This window comes from Notothenia coriiceps, unplaced genomic scaffold (assembly GCF_000735185.1).
Source record: "Notothenia coriiceps isolate Sejong01 unplaced genomic scaffold, NC01 NC01_scaffold00037483, whole genome shotgun sequence".
NCBI lineage: Eukaryota > Metazoa > Chordata > Actinopteri > Perciformes > Nototheniidae > Notothenia > Notothenia coriiceps.
The window spans coordinates 331937-354991 of record NW_011370184.1 but is presented as its reverse complement, the minus strand read 5'-3'; the positions used below and the strand labels follow the sequence as shown (position 1 = coordinate 354991).

At 38.4% G+C, this 23055-nt stretch overlaps 2 protein-coding genes across 2 annotated transcripts in view; one reads left to right on the top strand and one right to left on the bottom strand.

Moving 5' to 3' along the window:
• Positions 1–16950, bottom strand: part of LOC104967611 (rho-related GTP-binding protein RhoN-like) — a 26210-nt gene extending 9260 nt beyond the window's left edge. Inside the window, exons 1-2 of the mRNA XM_010797117.1 lie at positions 16632–16950; positions 15415–15502 (exon numbers count right to left, since the gene is read on the bottom strand). Coding sequence (XP_010795419.1) covers positions 15415–15502; positions 16632–16739 — 196 coding nt within the window. The 5' untranslated portion in view covers positions 16740–16950. The remainder of the gene's footprint in view (positions 1–15414; positions 15503–16631) is intronic.
• A 3102-nt stretch (positions 16951–20052) lies between these two features.
• Positions 20053–23055, top strand: part of LOC104967612 (synaptic vesicle membrane protein VAT-1 homolog) — a 14564-nt gene continuing 11561 nt past the window's right edge. The window contains exon 1 of the mRNA XM_010797118.1: positions 20053–20576. Coding sequence (XP_010795420.1) covers positions 20193–20576 — 384 coding nt within the window. The 5' untranslated portion in view covers positions 20053–20192. The remainder of the gene's footprint in view (positions 20577–23055) is intronic.

Genomic DNA, 23055 nt, shown 5'->3' with positions numbered 1-23055 from the left:
TTGTATTTTAGATATTGTGATGATTTTAGAGTGCCTTTTAATTTCCGTGTTTTTCAAAACTTTGTTTCAAAGCTTGGAAAATAAGTAAACATGGGCTTTTTTAATAATATTCAGTCAGGTTTCTCTGTTATTAAATATAAAGTACAGGATTTGTTAGTTATTTAAAATGTTGATACATGAACTGCCTTTGGATTCTGGCTTGTATTGATTTCGGTCTAGTTTTATGCTTCATTTATTATTAGATTTTTCCGAAGATTTCATTTCCATTTTTTTTAATGCTTTTATGCTGAGGACAGATAAACTGAAAGGGGTAGGCCATATTTAAAGTAGATTCAGTGTGGATCATGGCTTTTTTTAAGTGTGTTAATTAAAGTATAAATGGTAAAACATTCTTTAAAACAAACTAGTTGGATGTCATTTGTAGTAGTTGATATTCCCAGTGGAATTATGTGATTACATTATGGGAATATATTAGATGAAAACTATGACGACAAGAGGTTGGTCAGAGATTCACAATGTTGATCATTTCAATGTAGAGTCCAGTCATAAATAGCGACATTATTTATTCTTTATAACCAGCTTCTAAATGAAGGATGCTCTGTTTTTCTTTGTTTCATATCATAGAAAACTGATTCTTTGTGAAAATAATTGTTAGTTGCAGCCCTACTCTCCAGAAAAGCCGCAATTTCATCACATACATTCCCTGGATCAGACTATCCTATACACAAGTATTTATTTTGTCTGTGGGATAATGTCAGTGTCTGCTTTGGGCGTCAATTGACATCAAATGGCAGAATTAAAGGATCTCACTTAAGGGATCATATGTTAGTCACAGGCACAGGAAATACAACTCTGTCCACTCCTGTAACAAAGCCCTGTGTCATGTCAATAAAATGGATTACACACCGGCTTCTGGGCATTTCAGTTTTCCAGGCATGTAGTTCAATTGGCTTCATGAAACTACAACATGTAATACTGTGAGAAACTCGGTGTAGCTCTGATAAAGAATTCAGTCATAACATGAGCCCTTTTAAAGAAAACAAACCTCTCCAAACAACCACTCAATAGAAGAGATATATTCGCAAAAAGCACCATACAAGTGGATTGCATAAAATGACAGGAGGGCATGGACAGTTAACGGCCGAGTTGCGAACAGCCGCACTGACAAGAGATTATAGCAAACAGCTTTTTGTTTGGATCAAACATCCAAAGCATGACAACCCCATGTGGAGTCCCAGTGTGTGTCTCCAGACTGTTGTACGTCACCGTGCCAAACGCTGTGCAGCAGCCACGCATCTGACTACATTTTTACATTTGAATGGCCTTCTTTTAACATAAATATACACCTGCATGTGATCTGTTGCATGTTTGAGTTTAAAAAAGCTGAAAGCTGTAAACACTTTCAATGACACTCATTGTCCTTTGTGATAGCTGAATACATGCAGTACTCCGTTGGCCGAGTGCCTTTTTGATCAGACGTTTTTAGACAGAGACAGATGGGCTGAAGTTTCTTTGAGCCGCTGCCACACCAGCAGGAATCCTCCCATGAGGGGCATCGTACTACAGGTCCCAGAGAGGGTCAAAAAGCTCTCAGATCAATACACATTAGCTGCTGCTCCAGTGCCGAACATGGATTAGTTGACATCAGGGAACCTCGAGGCTTGTGTGTGTGTGTGTGTGTGTGTGTGTGTGTGTGTGTGTGTGTGTGTGTGTGTGTGTGTGTGTGTGTGTGTGTGTGTGATATACAGAGCCAACTAAGCACCACCAATATCCAAGATTATGCTAATGCCAGTTTTATGAGGAAGCTTTTTTCATTTGCAAGCATGAGCGATTTCATGATTTCCTATATTTGCAGAATTTAACCAATTAAACATATTGTATGTATTAGTATGATAATAATGATTTAATATAATTTCAATTGTTAATGAGATCCAACTGAGGATCACTAGTTTAATTCTGCACTAATTTGACAAAAATCATTGTGACACTTGGAGCATTGAGTAGTTTTTGGAACATTTTGGGAATAAATACATAGAAAGATGAGAATATTGATATCAGTCTCATCTCGTGTGCTATAATATGGATCAAGAGAAAGTAAAAAAACAGAATTTTTGGCAATTTTACTGACATATTATCAACTCTTGAGGTGTTTTGCAAACCTGTAAAAGTTGCCTATACTTCCAACTAATTTGGAGTGGTGTTTCTGGCCACATAATGTAAGTTCAATATGAACTATTTTAGCTTTATTTCCACTAACACCTGAGAGAAATATATCGAACTCTTCACTGCTGAATGCTCTTTTGAATACTAACTATTCAACTATATTTCAAACATTTCCCAAATTGAAATCAATAAAGTACAATCTTATCTTATCTTATCTTAACTAGGGAACTAACTTTGCTGTCTGCCATTTGGTGCTGGTAGTTCATCAGGACCTTTTAACTGTAAACAGCTGCCTGATGTGGCTGAAAATGCTGATGTGTGTGGTGAGAGGGAACCATTGCACTTAAGATGCAGGCCACAAAACTAACGCATTAAAAGACGATAAAGCACTTTGTAGAACTTAGGGAAACTGCAGAGTCGGATCTTTATTCTCTGAGGGTTCATAACTGTGAATATGAAAATATTGATTAGCTATAACCACAGACGGAAAGAAAGAAACATATTTCCTCAAATCTACTATTACATGGGTATTTCACAATCTACTTGTAAGTAGTTGGGATGGTTGATGACCCAAACGAAAGCCTTTCACAGCTTCGATGTCATAAGTTATTATTTCAAAGCTGGTTATGGAAGGTATCTGATTTTGGAAGTAATAACACAGGAGGATAAGGATGTGAGTAAGTGTTGAGAGAGACTTGAATCCCAGGAGTGTATAGAGTGGTGCAGTGACGAGTCCTAAAACCCGGAAGTGAGTTAGCATTTTACCACTACCGGTTCCCTCGTCTCAGAGTCAACGGGATTTCTCCATAGCATTTTGGAAAATAGCTGGAAATAAGGTCTGTGGTTGACACAAATGTAAGAGACGGATCACGTTTTGTTCTACGACATTAAATACATCAGCAGTGACCCCACTGGTGATGTTTGAAGAGTTTACGTGTCTGAAAAACGATGGTTGTTAACAAGTGGCTGAATAGTTGTCGAGGACGTTGTAAGTCATTACACCGAACACGTAAACACTCCCGCTAAGTTTGTTTTCCCCTGTTCTGCTAGAAAGCAAGTACCTGCGCTCTTGCAAACTGTTAAAACAAAAGCTTCAACTTTTACAATTTAGAATCTGTATTTTTGAATACCGATCTTAAGTTTGCGANTGTTGGTATTTTTATAGTCAAAAATGTTACATTTTGGATTTTTTGGGGTACATAAACATCCAGAATAGGGTAAGCAGAACAGTGTTTTTTCTATATAAATTACCCCAAAAAATCCAAAATGTAACATTTTTGACTATAAAAATACCAACAGCTGATTACATCACATGTTTTCACACTCAAACCTTTAACTAAAACCTAATTACTTCTGCAGGAGTGTCTGCATTTCTTGTGTATTTGTTTTTCCTTTATTTCTGGTTCGTCACCTGTCTGTATATTCCAGACTGCACTGCAAAATCAGATTTGAGGAGTAAAAACTTTTTATGAAGTTTCTTGATGAGAGACCTTAATGAACCCCACTGGGCTGGTTTCTTAATTATGAATTTAAAATGATATATTCTGTTAAATGTGGTTAATCTTGTTAGTGATTTTTTTTTATCCCATAGATAATTCCTCTTTGTCTGAACTTGTAAAACCCATTATTAAACTCCCACTGTTGTATTTTTGGTCAAGCTTTATGGCTTTAAGCCTGTAAAGCTGCAATGTGACTGATAAGACACTATCACTCTAAATGTCGTATCTCTTTACCGGCTCATCGTGAGTCAGAAGAAACACAAACACACCTTGAGATGTTTGCACAGAAAATCGTTATAAATCCTCTCTTGAGACATTTTGGTCTGCCAACTTCCATTATGGCACAGTAATGATCATTAATATTAAAATCATGTTTGTCCCAGTCATGCCCTTGTGAGGAAAAAGTGCCTTTTTGGGGTTTGATCCAGGTCTGAAATTCTGGAACACATCCAGAGAGTGAACAGCAGTAAAATTAAACTATTGATTAATTCGTTTTTCCTCCACCAACTGGAAAAGTAATGCCTCCCGTAGAGATTAAACATTACTGCCTCACACTCATGCTGTGTGACGTGTGGGAACAATATGGCTGTTTGGTAAATAACAAAAGAGAAATGAAGCCTGTACGTTCAGATGATTCTAAATCGGTAATAGTGTCCACTCGGAGGACACGTACACTCACACACACAGCGTGGATAATAACTCAGCGTATATTCATAAACACCTCGGGCCCCCTGCAGAGCTGTATATTGCATTTGAATTTCCCCATCATTTGAAATGAAGCTGTTATGCCTGATATATTTTTCTCCATTGTCTCATTTTGTTTACCTTGTGATTAAAACAAGCCATCCATTGAGCAAGAGAGATTAGACCACACATAATGGATTTCTGTTCCACTTGTTGATTTAATGTTATTCTTTCTACAATGGGACCGTGAGGCTGATTGAGGTGAGGGAGCTAAGTCTCTGGAGTGATGATCTTGAAGTTAAATCGGCACTTTTTTAAACATTTCATTAGTCATGGAGAGTTTTATTCAGCCTGTGAAAATAGTTGTAAGGCTCTGAGGGTTTTTGTCAAGTCTTATAAGCCCTGAATGTCATCCAGGTTATCAATGTACCCACAGAGACAGAAAGCCTGCAAAGCCTGCAAAGCATAGGTGGAGTTCAAGACATGGCCTTTTACCAGGAGGTATAGGGTTCTTGTAGTCAGTTTTTAGTCTGAAAATATCTTCTTTTGTTTTAACCTTTTTTTTTATCCAGTGAGTCCCACAGTTTGATGGAAGAGCTTACTTAATCATATAAACCCCCCTTAATAACAGGGAAATAACATGCTTTCTGCAGTCATTAAAGGTGGGGTATGTAATGTATTTCAGAAACACTTTTTGTTATATTCCATGGAATGCTCTTAACATCCCGATAGCAATGAATATATTAAATGCTTTGACAATAAATACATACAAAAATGTCATCTGTGGAAGCTGTAGCGCTGTAAAAACCACGACCAATCATTTTAGCCGGCCCGGCTAAAATGATTGATGGCCTACCTGCCTGTCAGCCTTCCATCTCGTGCACAAACTTATCTCGTGCCCTCATTGGTCATCTGCGCGTTTGTGTGTGTTGGAGGAGGGGCTCTGTAAGGAAGTGGCAGATTTGTTCCGGTTGTGTACTTTCAAATTCTAGCGCACTCGAGCTGGTTTCTCCAAAATTACATACCCCAGCTTTAAGTCAAAAAATGTATTCTAAGTTCACTTTTTGGAGCTTTCTAACGTTTCCCACGGTTATACCTTAAAAAAAGACGTTTTCTTAGTTGTGATGGAGTTGGCACAGGTGTACACAAGTGACCTGCAGTACATTTGAAGCTTTGGTGCGGTGATGACAGGTACATGAAGAATGTGAAATGTGGTCAAAGCTCCTCGAATAGTCAGTAATTGGACCTTGACTAGAGATGTCATATTTTGCATCTCTGATCAGCCTTTAACATCTAATGTAAAAATGTGTTTGTTTAAATTTGACTGCTTGGTTTCACTATATTAGATTTAAGCATTACGAAAGGGGAATTATATAAACAGAAGCAGAAATGAATGGGACTCATCGGAAATCCATTACAGAGGATAGATATATCTGCCGCATAGGTGAAACACGGCAGTAGTGTTTTTTACAATGTGATTATTATTACACTTGAAATGTTACCAAAGTGAATTTAACAACAGCATGCTCAAGAGGATAAGTGCTTCATTTGACTCAATGTTTTAAACGGTGAAATGAAGCGTTGTAGCCGTTCATAATTCATGGATTCATATGCAGAACTGCTGAAGCTGTGCTTGTCATGCACATTCCTAATGCTTGAATACCAAACAATAATAGAAAAAGCAGCCTGGAGAAATGAGTGGTGCTGTCAGTCATATCAAGAGGTAAACACAATGTGCAGTGTAACAGATTTATATTGTCCATACCACACACATGCTGTATATGCATTTTCTATATGGTTGAAATCTGTAATTAAGACATTCTGATGTAATATCCACTACATTTTTAACGTAAATGTGTTTACTAGATCAGCCAGAGCAATTAGGCTAAAGTTAAGTCATGTTATGTCTAATCAGGTTAGACAAAAGTCACATTTCTCTCATCTAGACTGAGACTAACAGAATACCTTTCTCTTTGCGATGTCCTTGCATGTTTCTTATTCAGCTGGCACAGAGGGAGAGCACTGCCACTGAGCAGAGTTTTGCCTGAAATCAGCAGTAATCCTGCAGGATTCCTTCAAATTAATGACAGAGTGACATCTGGGCCCTCCGACCCCCCCCTTCAGATTAACCCTTCAGATTAAACCTCCCAGCTCCTGTTGGGATGTTACATGCTGTCTGAGCAGCCTCATGTTCCTGTGCTGCCATGTTTCTGAGGTTTTAAACCTAGAGAACAAATAAACCTCTGATTCATATATCTTGTTTATTTTTTCACCTGCTGGGTAGGAGCTTCCAAGGCCATGAAGCCAATAGAAAAGAAAAGAACTAGTCTTTTATTTTACTATTAAATCCATATTATTAATATTAACTCTACTAAAGGAAAACTGGTATTCCAAACTGCATGCACATGTGTATAGCAAATAATATTTAGATTTATGATCCAGTAACTTTGGTAAAGACATTCAATTAGAACAATTATAATGGTTCACATCAGTTTGAAAAGAAATAGCCTGACGCAAATCCTCAGAAAATAATGTGTTACTTAGAAATAATGATAGTTTTATAAGTAATGCTACATTTACACAATTTTTAAATGTCAATCTTCAAAAATCTCTCACGCTCTAGGTTGTAGAAAACACAGTTGTTGTTTTTTACCAACCAGGATTATCAATAGACATCAATCCACTTTTTGGAATTCAGTCTTGTCAAAAGCCAACTAGTATGGAAGTGGAAACATTTGTTACAGAAATATTAAAAAATGTAATTGAAATGTCCAGCCTTTACCACCCCATATATTTTGAACAAAAGTTAAAGGTAGAAGGTTAAAGAAAGTTGAATTGGTTAAACATCAGACAATAAATGTTGGGAACTACTGAACTACACCATTTCAGGTAATCGTGGTTTAAAGTAACAATAGCCTGGCTGTGACATGGTTTTATTTTCCATGGTACGGTATAAATCAGAGTATATCACAGTGCAGTAGAAACAGGGTCACCAGCATCCAGCGCTGTCAGTAATGGCTGAGGTGTTGGGGGTTGAATGGAGTGGTCATAGCTACGTCTTGCATTATAGATAAGAGATGGAGAGGGTCTGAAGTGGATGGATAGACCCCCTTGAGTGTTTTGTGTCTAAACAAAGTGCACTACAAAACCTAATTACTTTTTTCCCGTCAGATAATGTAACAACCGATCCATTTTGGCTTCAAAAACCTCTCTGAAACACAACAAATGATCCTGCATGTATCCCTGCTATCCCCTGATAACATTTCAAAATGCTGTGTCTGCTCTGTATCAAATACAGAGCAGACATCCATTTGATTATCTTTTGTGTGACATGAGAGCTATTGCTAACTTTGTAATCGTTGTGGCAAACATGAAGGGTCTTGTTTGGTTTTTCTGTGCTTTGGATATGCCTGTCGTTTGTCGTGGCCTCACCTTTCTATTCTCTCATATTGATCAAATTGAGCTTTTGGCATACATAAGAACAGGCACTGTACAGATAACAATGAGAAATAGCTAGGGTTGCAGACAACATACAGAATATATGATGTGTAAAGGGAGAAGGGTACTGACACTCTAACCCCTCCCCTCCCCCCCTTCACTCACTCCACATGTTACTGTAACTGTATTGTGGCTTTGAATATTATATGGCCATCCATCATGTTTTGTGAGAAATGGCAGCTTTTGTCACTGATGGTCAAAAAATTGAAAAAATTGGTGAGTGTTGGGAACTAAATAACTTTATAACAAGTTTGGAAAAAATAAAGAAATCTAACTAAAGCTGGAATCTGACAAAAGATCTGCACACTGTCCTAAAAGCTCCATGCCATTTAAACACATTTCGATCTTTCAGATACCTTTTGGGCAAAGTAAAATTAATTAATAATGCTCAGATCTTTTAAAACAGCATGAGGATCTCTCGTCTGATTCTAAGCTATGAGAGTCTCTTCCAAAAGTCTCAAAGTTAGCACTCAGTGAGCTTCTTCATCCAGACTGGCTGTCTCTCTTAGACAGACTGCTCAGTTACACATGCCCCAGTAGCTGAGAGACAGACCTGTGTCTCCCGGGAGAGAGACTGGATACACATCTAGGCCATTGATTTCCAATGTGCCCTTGGTCTTCTAATGGACAGAGGAGAACAACACCAGGATGAAAACCTACTAACAATCATTCAGTTCAGCAAGATGTCTCCTGTACATGACTCTAAGCACTTAAAACCACTGGTGGAAAGTTACTAGTACATTTACTCAAGTACTGTACTTAAGTTACTTGTACTTCACTTGAGTATTTACATCTTTTGCCACTTTGTACTTCTACCCCACTACAATTCAGAGGTAAATCGTGTACTTTATACTTAAATGTATTTAATACCTTTTCAAAATTGGATTAATAATGTGAAATATGTATAAGACTGTAGTTACACCTGGAGTAAATTCAAAATCTTCCCTGCAGAATTCCAATTGATCAAAACAGCTGCACCTTGACACCCTAATGCATCTATAATTAATTATAATTAAAACATGTGATATATATTATTCTGAAATGGACCAATCTGCATAATGACTACTTTTACTTTCAGTGCTTTAAGTATATTTTGATGCTTATACTTTTGTACTTTTAACATTTTGAGTGTAGGACTTTTACTTGTAATGGAGTATTTCTACACTCTGGTACTTCAACCACCTCTGTTTAAAACTCACAGCTCCACGTTATCCTTCTGTCTCTTCACTGTCTCTATTTATATATTTTACCACTCGTCTAATCTCTCAGAGCTCTTACTCATACACTTACTCACACAAACATACACTCTCCTGTTAGTAAAAACAACCAACAGCACTTGGACTAGAAACCCAGTTCCCCCCGCTATCTGCACTTCTATCCAAAAAGCCTCTGCAACGCTTCAACACATCGAGCGATTTTCTATCCTGTCATGGAGCCAGGTGCCCCTCACACACATAGATGCTCGCTAGGCTCACATCTGGGTAATGCTTTCAAGGAGCAAACATGTAATTGGGGTCATAAAAAAGATACTCATGAATGAATGATGGACTGTTAAAGCAATCTCAGCTACAGACTCTGTGAGATGGATAGGCGGATGCAACAGGGTCTTTAAAATGCCAGCAATGTTTCCACAGTATTTGACAAAAAAAAGCTTTAGTGAGCGCAGGCAAACATCGGAAAAACTGATATTTTGTTTTTGACTTGTCAAGCCCTTTAGGAAGTATCGGAGAAGATTCCGGTTACATGCTTCTGAACAGGAACCCGCCTGGAGGGCAGGGTTCAAGTCGGCAAACCTCAATACGTTCCTTTGGTGTGTCACTTTTTAAGGAAGTTGTAAGAGTGCAGGTTGAGCCGGTTGGACTATTGACTCTTACCTCACACTTTCACATAGTCAGCTGTGAAACCTGCCTGTTTAGGATGCTTGTGTTTTAGTGACAAAAATATCCTTTTTGTCAGCCAGCCTCAGAGGAAAGAAAATACAGAGAGTAATTGAATTGCTTTGCAGTGACAGCAACATGCAGTAGTTCTTTATGAATACTGTTAACAAAACAACAATCCTGTGTGGAATTAAAATGTGAATTATAATGCTAACACAATATATCAAATTTGAGAATAGTCCTTTAATCTTTTCCATGACAGATCCATTTGCTAACACTAACATATGATCACCTTTCATTTGTATGGCAAACATCTCTAATGGCTTCCTATTAAGAACATAATGCATAACACATACTATTATGTCATCTGTTTATAACCTCACATAATGGCTACCGTTCCCCGCATTTTATAAATACTCAACATTGTTATTGTGTGATGTGCAAAACAAACGCTCGTTTAACTGGCTTTATACTGTCATGCTTGAGTCATTAGAATGTGAACTCATAAAGTAAGAACAGGACATGTCGGTTTTAATGCCAAGTTTCAGACTGTCACACAGCATATCATTTACCTAGCATTCTAAAAATGTGATTTTCTGACATATTCATAATCAGCACCAGACACTTAATTAAAATGTAAAGGTCACCCCTGGAGTGTGTATAATAATCTAATGTATGACCTTTCTAAGAGTCACATTGGCAAATTGGTTGATAATTGACCAGATGCTTGGGGAATTATACTCGGCACAGACAAGAGTCCTTTTTTATTTTGTAAAAATTATTATTTATTTTCTGCCCATGAAGACAGATTAGAGTGAGTCATATGTTAACGGCCAAGACACACTGAGTTAAGGATGGATGCAGTGTCGGATTTTCAGAGGAAATGAGAAAAAGATTTATTGAGAAGTGGAAAAAGGACATAGAGACAGATAGAGAGACGAACAAAGAAAACGCAAGGTAAGCTTATCAAATGCAAGAGTGCTGAGAGGGCAGTGCCCCGATACAGTGGGACTCCTGACCTTGGCTCGGTGGAAACAGAGAGAAGAAGAAAATGGTCAGGGGGTGGCAGGCAGAGTTATAAAGAATGAAATTAAAGAGAGGAAGTGAAAAAGTGCAGAGAAGGGCAAATCAAGTCATGAAACTGTTATAGCACTCCAGGTCGGCTGGGATCAGATTTTAACTTCAAAGTCTCGTTATTTATTTCATTTGTAGAGCGAAGAACCCCTTCCACACAACTGCTGTGTCATCATAATCCACATTGCTTGCAAATCGAGACTAATTTGTTTTTGTGTTATGGTCGTTTGAACTAATAATTACATTTTGATGACTCCACAAGGCACATTGCACATAAAAACATTGCAGAAGCTTCTTACAAAAGAGAGTTTGACTTATTACTTTTGTAATTTGTTATGCGCGGAAATGATTTGGTTTCTTTTAAAGTGTTTCCCAACAGGCTTTTGATTTGGAATACACATTTTTCAGCGCGCCATATAGCACAGAATAGTAAAAAAGTGAAATGTATATGCAAATACAAAATAAGGTTAAGGGGGTTAGTATTTTAATTATGGATTTTTGGAAGAACTGGCTTCTAGAAAGACTTCTGAATCAACACCAACACCAACAAATCAACCAAGAACAACAACTCTTAAATCAGTATATCCGTTTGATTGTCAGGAAATGTAACCGGTTCTTGTTAAAACAGCTTCCGTGTAAACCAAAATGTACGAAGACAGGAAGGAAAGATTACTCGATCCTAGGAAAATCTCCCAAATAAAGCTGTCTGGCATGAACAATGCATGTATTACGAGATCTGAACCTAGTCACAGAAAGTTATTTTCATTTGCCTGGGATCTCGCCAGTGTAAGGTAGGCCGAGTGGTAACATGTAGACAGAAAGAAAACAAAAGGAAAAACGTTTTTTCTTTTGCCTGTGTGTTAGGCGAGTTATTTGCATTGGAGTAAATGGGCACCATTGCTTCTGATTGGTTTGGCCAACCTCCCAAACAGAATTGGCTAACATGAACACTATGTAGGACTGCTACATGAAGTCAAACAAAAGGGCAGTCCTGTCTGATTATCAGCCTGGGCAGAGTGTCATAACAAGGCTGGCAACTGCCCCAGGACCCCAGGCTACCAAGAGGCCGGAAAAATTCTCCAAATTCACCATTTGGCCGTTTTGTTAATTTTATTTTTGCAAATTGTACACTTATACTGAATACATAACTGAAACACAAAACAAATGGACATTTTAGAGGCATTATTACCTTGTAAACCTCCTCTTGTAGACGGGAGTTAGAATCTAGCTCCAGGGCATATCCATTTATATTGTGTTTACGTGATGTTATTCTTAAATTAATTTGATTAAATGACCACGAATACTGCTGGAATACCAATTGCTAACTAATATATGCAAACAGAGTGTTTTCAGAATCAGAATCAAGTTTATTGCCGGGTGTGTTTACACATACAAGGAATTTGCTTTGGTGTATGATGGTGAGAAAACAAGTTGTAAGAGAAGGTCAAAAATGTAAAAGAAAAAACAATATGGCATTCAAAAGAATAAAGGAAAATGTTTACACCCAATTAAAAATATACAAAAGGAATTAAAAACCTTAGTACCATGAATATTTGATGACTCACCTCAACCATGTTTAGCTGTGTTCTGGCCCTGTAGGGCTTTAACCCCTTGTTCCAGCACTGTGATTGCATCTATGCCAGCTGTGCAACCTCTGGTCTTGAAGATGTTGAAATGCTCCAGGATATTTTCTGAATGAACCTTGAGCTGAGGCTGGTTTCTCAGCCGCCGTTTCCAAGGCCAATGATGCCCTTTGATGTTCATCTTGACACATCGTTGTTACTCTTAACCTTGACTCAGCGACACACACAACCCAGCATGAAAGAAAGAAAAGAAAGTGAGGAAGATTGAGAGAATAATGAACAGTGAAGTAGAAAGAGGGAGGAAATTGGTTTGGCAGGAAGAAAGAGAAGAAGAAGAAGAAGAAAATGAGTTTAACCTACGAGGCAGGGAGACTGAAAGAGAACATGTAGAGAAAATAGGTTGAAGTGGCGGAGGTCGGTGTAGCGAGATGAAGAATGAAGGAGACATGGGGCAAATGTTTGGCCACACAGCAAGTGCCCGATTAATTAAATCCACTGTTTGTTTCTGCACTCTGAGCAGGCAGCTCGGAGGCTCGTTCTGGCACCTTGCCTAACACTCTCACAACAACAGTCCTGATCTCCTTATCTGCGCTCCTCTAATCTGTTATCCACACAGGAGCTGTGGCATCATATCTTCAAATCTCAGATGGGTTTGTTTTCTTTTATCATCTGCATTTACGTCAGTCGGTGCTCTGAAGCAACACATCTGTTGTGTTCAAAGGAGTTTTATATTCAATTGGTACCACTTTGCTGCCAACATAAATCCAACACTCTCAGTTAAAGTAATGTTATTATTTATGCTGAAAGCCCCTTAATGTTATTGAGTCAAACTTCGCTCCCAATGGTTTGACTCTCCCGGCCATACAAAAACAAACTGAGGGCTAACAAACATTTGCCTGGCTGTCTGTTACGCATGCCTGCTGCGAATACACACAAACTCACACCAGCAGATGTATTTACATACTCAAACAATACTAGGATTGCATAAGAAATAGCAAGTGTAAGTACGGACAGAAGGTAAACAGCCACTGTTACAGCAGCACATACACAGAACGGTCCTTGTAAACACGCCATGTGATTGTAATCCCCTCATTCAGCCGTTTGTTCAAAGAGGCAGGTACCAGGGGGAATTGTTGTAATACTGATGTAGCTGCACCTGTCTCCTGAGATAAACCCAGAATAGCTCCGAGCTAACGCAAACAAAAAAATGTCTCAAAACTGGAGGAAGGCAGCTCAGGTCAGACATGGATCACCGGTCATAATCTTGATCGCTCAAAGTTTGTTTTTGACAGAAATCCAATTAATTATTTCAAAAACAGGCTCACTGTTTCCCCTTGTTTCCAGTCTTCAAAGCTTATCAGCAGCTCATGTTTATGGTAAAAGATATGAGATTTGTATCGTTTTTTCATCACTCTGCAAGAAAGTGAAACAAGTAAATACTACTTTCATTTTTTTTGTACGATTTTGTACGACACGTTTTAGATGGGAGAAGGAGACACACCTGGCGGAGATCTGCACTTTACTGAGTGCACTTTTCTACTTGATTTATAATTGAGATAATCAACCTTTAATAAATTCTGTATTTTGGCTGCCAGGTTGTAAAATAAATCCCTTTGGCTGGTGTGTATCCTCAAATAAACCCTTAGAAATATGTTTCGTATTAAGAAGTAATACCTTTCTTTCAAAGTAGCACACCCTGCCATAGAAATAGTTTAGTTAGTTAAGTAAAGCTTTGCTGAGAACACTTCTTCCATCTAATTCACACAGGTACACACATTCACACCTTGGAGAGCTATGTCCACTAAATGTATCCTCTTTTGTACGCAGGAAGATTGCTTTAATATGACATATGACAATATGATTCACACGAAAACAATGAATAGAATGTTTTGAGCTGGGGAGTAAATTACAGTTTAAGCATTCCTTTAGTGTAATTGTCATCCACCACACGGCTCATTGTGTATGTGTCTTTCAGAGTGTGTGTTTATGTGTGTGTGAAACAACCTGCAATTTCAGAGGGTGTTGTTCAAACACAGTGGACTGGCCTCACCCATTGCAAACCAACAGGCAGCGCCGGCCTCGACAGCTCTTAATCTGCAGCTCGTCTAGCAGGTCTTTCTGCAGTCTGCACGGGTGGAGGTTAATGGAACGCTGCGCATTAAAGCGTCTCACTGCGGTTGTGTGGAAACAAGTTTTTTGGGTGTCGTTATGTGAGTGGAAATTAAACAGGAAAAGGCCTTAAGGCTGACAAAAGGAGAACGGTAGTTTATATGCCGAGACTGATAGAATCTTGACTGTTTGATCTCCACAAACTGTTTACGTCTGGTTTCAAAAATGCTAAATCGCTGTCAGATGCAAAACTTGTGATTCTAGAAATCAACATTATAAAACCAGTGAGAAGCAACCTCACAGTTTTGAACACCTGCCACAAAGCCTCCTCAGCACTACAAGTGAAAAAAAAATCAACATGTATTAACTCAAAATAACAAAAACCACTTGTTTTAACACTGGAAATCATGCCATGTTGAATTGATTAGATCAGGATGCCAATTTTAACTGTCATTAACGTATGCATGAATCCAGTTTGACAGCGTTCTTAAGGGATGATTATGATGTGACAGCTACTTAGAGGAGGCATGCGTTGAATGACAAGTTGTTTATCTTATCACAGAGCTGATATAACTCTGAAGCTGCTGTTCAAAACCAACAACGAGTGTCGAATTAACTCTAGGGGTGGTGAAAGGACTAAAACACTTTATGAAAGATATGTGCCTGCTAATGGGTAGCCCACATTGAATTAGTTAAAAACACATGAGAGTGTCATTCAGTGCTCCCCACAGATTATCATGACACTCTCCTAATGGCTGCTAATGTTTTTGGCCCACAGCCCGGATGTTGCTCCAAGGAGTCAGATGCTTGCCAATCTGGAGCGCACTAACTTCTTCACGGGCCGGTGGTGCGGCGCAGCTCTCATCACGTTGGCATGATAATCTCACACACACAGAGGGATGAAAGCAAACCAGAGTGTCTCCTTACCTGAAGTGTCCCACATGTTGAGCTCGATCCTCTGTTTCTCGATCTCGAAGCTGGCTGTGTAATTCTCAAACACGGTGGGAACATAATTCTGAAATGAGACACGCGGGGCTAAAATTAGACCAAAGCTCAGGGGAGTGTTGTGTACATTGTGGATTTTAATTGAAATTATGATAATGTATCGTAGACAAGAAAAACATGAATATTTCAGTCAGCTGGAGTGCAGATGAATATCAGGGGCATGAGATTGTGTGTGTGTGTGTGTGTGTGTGTGTGTGTGTGTGTGTGTGTGTGTGTGTGTGTGTGTGTGTGTGTGTGTGTGTGTGTGTGTGTGTGTGTGTGTGTGTGTGAGAGAGAAAGCTATATTCTGAGTTTTTAACTATTTCCAAATTCAGGAAAATATGGCACTAAAGCTGTGTTTGACCTATAACCAATAACACTTCAAGAGTTTCCCAAGAAATAAATATTAACCTTCAAGAATATTTTAGTCTTTCGTTATTTCTTGGTAACAGCTAATTATATTGGGCATTTTCGATTAATTGTCATCATAATACTGAGGAAAAGGCACAACCTCACAACATACTTCATGAACAATTCCATCCAAAATCTAATTTGATATTGTCCAAAATGTCCAGTTTTAATTAAACACTGCATGTTAATTGAAAATATTAAGGGTTTAAGTGCTGAAATGCTTTAATGTACTAGAAAAAACTTCCTTAAACTGATTTACAAGAGTAACTTGTTTCTGAATTATTTAATCTTGATTAATTTCATTATACGTTTAGAGTTTTTAGCATAAACATTATAACTGTAAATGTATTATTGTCTCTCGGAAGTGTGGGTACAGTGTTTTGGTAAGAGGCAGTCAAGCTCTCTGGCGGTTGGTTTGGTCACAAAGTAATGTTTCAGTATTTACAGACCAGACTGATGCGCAAAGGCGCGCAGAGCCAGAGTTCAGGGCACTGAATTGTCTCGAGTCTGAAGCCTGAAAATGTTTTTCAAGCAAATGTTAAGATAATCTCATATATAAGGTCATTCACAAAAACACATATGAATACGTAAATAGGAAAGATGTTGCTTGTCATCGCCCAGTTACCATACATTAGATGATAGGAGCAGGTTTTTAAGTTTCGCTGGATATGTCCGGCTGAATGGATATTTGTTCACTCCGTGTGGTTGCTGGGACTTTACTCATGTGTTTATAATATACGGTTTCTTACCTCTGGGTACGAGTCTTTGGCAAAAACGTGGAGGAGAGCCGTCTTCCCACACTCCGTATCGCCGACCACCACTATCTTACAGCGCAGTAATCCCTTATTTCCCTCCATCGTGCACCGAGTATCACTGAGTGCGTCTGCTCTGCTGCCTACTTGTCATTTAGCTTAAAACTAGTGGAATGTCAAAAAGCAGCTCTAAATGTTCTAAATGTGTTCTCTCAGAGAACACGAAAAAGTCTGTTCAGATGTAAAAACTTCAGCAGCGCAGTGATGAGATGTAGTTTCAGTTACATGCTCTGCGTAATGCTGCGCTCCTCCGCTCCACCGCTGAAGTGAGGCGGACTGACAACAACGGTCAAGGCGCGTCACTGAAACGGGCTTCCGGTGGGATATTTCAAAAATAAAATACAATGTGCATCTTGTAAATGGGTAGCTAGCTACTACTTATTTGTCAGTTACACGCTAGATAAGAGGCAAACTAAACTTTTAACACATGTTGTGTGCCTGGGTACACCAAAGGGAGGCTGTGGCTCAGTGGATAGTGGACTTCGAATCAGGGGATAGCGAGTTCGAGTCCCACTGCAGTCTGCATGTCGTTGTGTCCCTGGGCAAGACACTTCACCCCAAATTGCTCCTGTGGGGATTGCCCACAGTACTAAATGTATGTAAGTCACTTTGGATAAAAGCGTCTAACAAATGACATGTAATGTAATGTAAAAACGAATCAGTTGTATGTGTTAAACTCAAGTGTTCTTAAGAAAGACAGTAATACGCCCTCTAAATACTCTCACGACTAAGGTAGACATATTTTACACAAATATAAATAATGTAAACATTTATTATTACTGTTGTCGTTTTAGTTATTGTGACATGCTTTTATTTTACGAACAGAATGCTCGTTCTTCCGGTTTTTTCCTGGCTGTCTTGGTGTAGTGTTGAATCGTGACAGGCATTGATGTCAATTGTGTCAGTAAACATCTCATTAAATGTGCATGCCTTATTTTATAGCATACATAAAAAACTGAGATCTTTTCAACATAACACTGAAATAGTCAATTGAAAACATTCTGATATTTTAGTAACGGTATATGTTGCAGTTCTCTTACAATGACCCAAGGTTCAAAATGTAGGCTATAGGTTGACAATGTAAACTTACACTGACTTTCTCACCATAGTTTTTCAGGCATATTCCCTGTACACAAAAGAGGATATAACTCAAAGTAACTACCACGTGACCCTGAATAGAAACCTTTATCCTGAATATTTGGTAGCCTTTTCCTAACTGTTACTTATTTAAATCATTTATGACATTTATTATAGGCTATTTGTCATTTACAATAACATCAGTGAGCTGGCTGATGTGTTTATAGACAGAGATAAAGAAAGAATTTTAGCTCCATCTTCTGGTCAAACTGAAGTAAGTCAATCTATTTTCCAAACACTGTATTGCAGTGTGTGTTTTTCATTCATATTTTTTATTTCACTACATTTTATCATCTTAAATATCACAGCAATACTGTCTGTTCAATTATTCTAACTTTTGTGTTGATAACACAATACAAATATTCTTGTCAATGATCTTCTTTGGGGATCAAATGTTTGTTAAGATTGTATATTCAAAATCTACATCCAAAAGCACAACTGGTTTTCTTAGTTTGACAGCAGTAACAAAAACGATATATAAAATGCTGAATTGTAATAAATGTATATAGAAAATAAAATACCAAAACACAACTCCACTCCTCTGTTCCAGAGCAAAGAAGCCCATAATTAAGTGTGTGTGTGTGTGTGTGTGCGCGCGCGCGCGTGCGTGCATGCGTGCGCGCGAGTGTGTGTTTAGAAAATAGAGAGCATCTGAGAACACTTATAACGTGTCCCTCAGACCAGAGTTAGTGACCACATATGTTTGTTTTGTTTTCCCAACTGAGTGTGTTGCCTGTGTGGCCCAATGTGCAGATCTGTGCAGACCATAGACTGTGGTGCAGACTCACTTCTATCAAACTGAAGTATTAAACTGAACTATTACATGAGTCTTTATATTAGCATAAGGAAGCCCTTAAAAAACAACTCTCTGTTTCTCACCGTCTCTTCACTTCCTGGCACACGGATTCAACCACCATGTGAGAACGCTGCTCCAGTTTCAGGGTGCAATCTGTTTTACGGTTTGAACCCACTGTGTGTGGGTGCATGTTGAGTGACTGAAACAAGTAAATGCCATTATAACGGAAATAACCTTATAAGCTTTAAATATGTTTAACATAGAGTGCCTCAATATGAATTGTCTAGCTGTGTTAGTTTTTCTTTTTTAAAGCCCTTAAAGACATCAGAACGTCCATTATTTATTTTAATAATGGATTACAGTGTCTGTTCTCATTCTTAAACAACAGTTTTTCTATTAATTGGTTGTTTTAAGGAGTTATCAATAATATTGATAGTCACAAACTTAAAATTAACAAAATACTTTTAGGTGGGAACCCCACTTATATTTGTTCCCATTTTTGCAAAATCCACAAAAAGCGGTGAAATAATAATGGATTCACAGATGTGAACCAGGTATTATATTATTTAACTCTTAAATAGCAGATGAGTGAACTGCTGCATGTTCTTCCTCCAGCTGTGACCTGAGACACCCCCCCCTCCTCCCTGTTGACCCCCCCTCCCCCCGGTACTCCAGTGTCCGGGGTTTGGAGCTCTCCGCAGCTCGCTGGCTCTCATCTCTCAGCTGTTCGCCAATTAAACGGTCGTCACTTTTTAAGAGGTGTCAAGCCGGCGACAATCAGGTAGAAAAACACTGGAAGTTGCAAGACTAGCATTCAAATAAAAGCCTCTATTCATAAATGGAATCATCTAGAATAAATATCGAGCACAACCAAGCATCAACACAGTTATAATGTTCATTGCTTACCCTGCAAAGCAATTGTAATGTTGATTAGCCAAGTCTTCATGGGATATATGAAGCTATTTGATATTTCAGATATAACATATTTTATTTTCATTTAGGTTTTTACAACATAATGCATTGTTGACATGTGTTTTACTTATTGTGCATAATAAATTGTTCCCTTTGTCTCTAAGACCTTATCAATGTTTTTCATACAATTTATCTTGTGTTTATTTGTTCTAGTGACTTATTTTATTTTATGATTGTAGCGTTGTGTAATGTAATCTTATGTATTGTTTTAACCTTGCTCTATGAAGCTCATTGGGCTGTATGAGGTGCTATATAAATATAGTTAAAACGGTTTTAGGAGTCTCTCATTTCAAAACTGTCATTATAATGTGCAACACTTTTTTTGAATCTCATAGCTTTTCAGTCACATGAAGTGTTTTATTTTGAAAATCCAAACCGGAACTCGTGTTTTTAAATCTGTCAGTATTGACGTTGGTCACTTGTTGAGCGCACAAATAGGAGGAAACCCCGCAGATATTCTCATTTTACATTTACAAAAACGACAGACCGTCTCCAGTGAGGTTGCTCTTTTATGTCAGCGCTCCCCTCCAATAACTGCATTTACCGGGAACTGTTCATCTCCGTTTAGTGATACTCTTATTTAAAGAGAGGCAATGATGTCTGGCGAAGAGGCTCCAACTCTGCAGCCTGAGCAGGAGAAGCAGCCCGACGAGGAGCCTCCCCCGGCGGTCTCAGAGGCTCCGCAGCAGTCCGGGAGCAGCAGCCCTGTGGTGGCCGAGGAGAAGCCTCTCTCCATCCGGGCTCTGGTCCTCACGGGCTACGGGGGCTATGATAAAGTGAAGCTGCAGGTGAAGACGCAGAAGCAGCAGCTGGCTGCGGGAGAAGTGTTGGTGCGCGTGAAGGCGTGCGGGCTGAACTTCGCGGAGCTGATGGGCAAACAGGGTCTGTACGAGCTGCTGCCCCCCCCGCCCGTCACCCTGGGCATGGAGGGCTCCGGGGTCATCGAGGCTGTCGGGGAGGATGTGAAAGACAGGAAGGTTAGTGAAGGCCTGCTGATCACACCTACACACACATGACTCACACACCCTCTCACTCTCTCAATGAAGTTGATGCCTGTAAAAAGTATAAACCTGCATCCATTGTCACTACTGCAAAACATATTCTAGAAATATCTTTCAAACACTAAACCAGATTTGATTTCTCTTAAGTTCTATCTTGTCTTTTATAGAGAATTCAAGAAACCTTGTAAACTGGCCTCCTTGGTTCCTCTTAGTTTCAGTGGGAAAATGACAGTTTAATGCTTTTAAGAATGACCAAATAATTCAGATAACATGCATTCGGAATGGACATGTATCCTTCCTATAGGTCGCTGACTACGAATGGCTCTCTAAAATTATAAGTATAGTAATTGGGGCTGCAATTTAAGATGATTCTTGAATAATTTGCGTAATATTTTCCCAATCATTGTCTGAAAATTGCACATCCATGACTCACACCCCGCCACATGCACTCATTCAAATAAGTGTTTCTGTATAAAGAGTAAGCCTGCACCCATTGGTTCTCAGTGGCACGTGCATTGTCATTACTGCCAAAAGAAACGTGCTAGTAATATTTTCCAAACACTAAACCAGATTTGTTTTCTCTTTAGTTTCCATTTTTCTTTTGGATTCAAGAATACGGTTTGCATCTTCATGGCTGATAACTGCAAAAGAAACGTCTATAAAAAGTCATGGCAGAGGGAAAATGACAGTCATATAAACCTAATAAGGGATTTCTTTAAATCGTTTGTTTTGTCAGACCAACTGTCCGAAACCCCACATATGAACGATTTCAACGTTATAAAATTATTAGCAAAAAAGATAATCTCACAAATGAGAGGCTAAAACACATAGACATTTGACATGTTCTGTCATATTGCCGATTGGTTAAAGAAAAAGTAGCTTGACATTAAATAATTGTTTAGGCTCTATCAAACAATGCCATCTATTTGGACTTGTTCATGCTTTAAAACATCTCTGTTCAAATTGCTGCACAATGGGAAAGCAGAACCCAATGATAAATAACCTCCACCAGTCTAATCCTTTAATGTTCTGCGGTCTCTTAAAAACAGGATGGAAAGATGCTTTCCTTCTGCTAAATCTAACATCCTGGTATCATGAACAGTTCGTTTTTTGATTTACAATGTGTCCTTGAGATGTGTTTGCATTCTTCCTCCCGGCACAAAAGAACATTTACGTTTGCCTTGATAAGAACTTTCCAAAGGTCGAGTCTTAATTTATCAAGTCTGATAAAAGGGTTCAAAAATATTTATAAGCTCTGTTTCTGTGCTTCCTTTTAAAATCTACTAAATGTTAGAATGGACTTTCTGATGCATAAAGGCACCTGATTCTACAGAGCTGATCTCAGAGAATCCAAGGCCAGTGCTTTTTTTTGTGTACTGGGGATATTTAAAAAAACAACATATGAAGTGTGACTTATGAGTGTGACTCATTGCAAGAAACCTTGACTTCATGTCACAGCTTCTGCAAAGAACTCCCGTTTGATGTTCAAAGGTTTTTTTCTTGCACCGGTAGAAAGAATAAAGCAACATTTTGAGTTGCTTATGTTCTGCCTGCATACACTAATGCATATGGAAGACGCAAAACACTTGTATTTGAATGAGAAACAGGACTTCTAAGCTGTGTCATTGGGTCATAAGGAGGGTTTTTTTAAATAGTCCCATGCAGAACTCTGATGTTTTTTTTCTCCTTTATTCTTTTCAAACAAACATTTTATGATATGAAAGTCAACTTGCTGAATTTGAACACCTTGGACTAAAATGTAAATGTCAATATTGGTTATATTGATATACAGGATGTTACCTAGTTTCTTAGTTTACTTAGCTCTGGTTTTTTTAAATAATATTTACATAAAGCAGGCATAAACTGGGCCATCATATGATCCCCTCCCAGCTCAGATTCAGTCAGTTGTTGTCACTTCTTTCAAAAAGGATGCTTTACTGCTAGTTACCGATCTTATTTGTTACCATCCGGAGCTTTAACTTGACCATATTTAGCGTCAACACAAGACGCCGTAACCATATGTAGCTGTTTGAACAATGCCTTGACTTACATTTTAAATGTCTTTGAGGTCAGTCTTCTCCCACACTCATTTTCAAGGCGTCTTTTAAGTTAAACATGTGTGTTTTTATATTACTGAAGCTCCTCTGTGTTAGGGCTGAACGATTAATCGATTTTAAATCGAAATCGCGATTTTAAATGATGCGATTATCAAATCGCAAAGCCTGCGATTTTCTTTACTTTTTTTTTACAATTTTTTTTTTTTTTTCTCGTGTGTCAGTCATCCACACCAATCAGAAGTGCTGTGCTCCACATATGTACCAGGCCATTGTTAAAATAAAAAAAAATATATATACTATATATATATATATGTCTTTTTTTTTTAAGTATCGAAACCGGATCTGATTTCGGTACGGTATACCGTAGCCACCAGTAACCGTTATTTTGATAATACCGG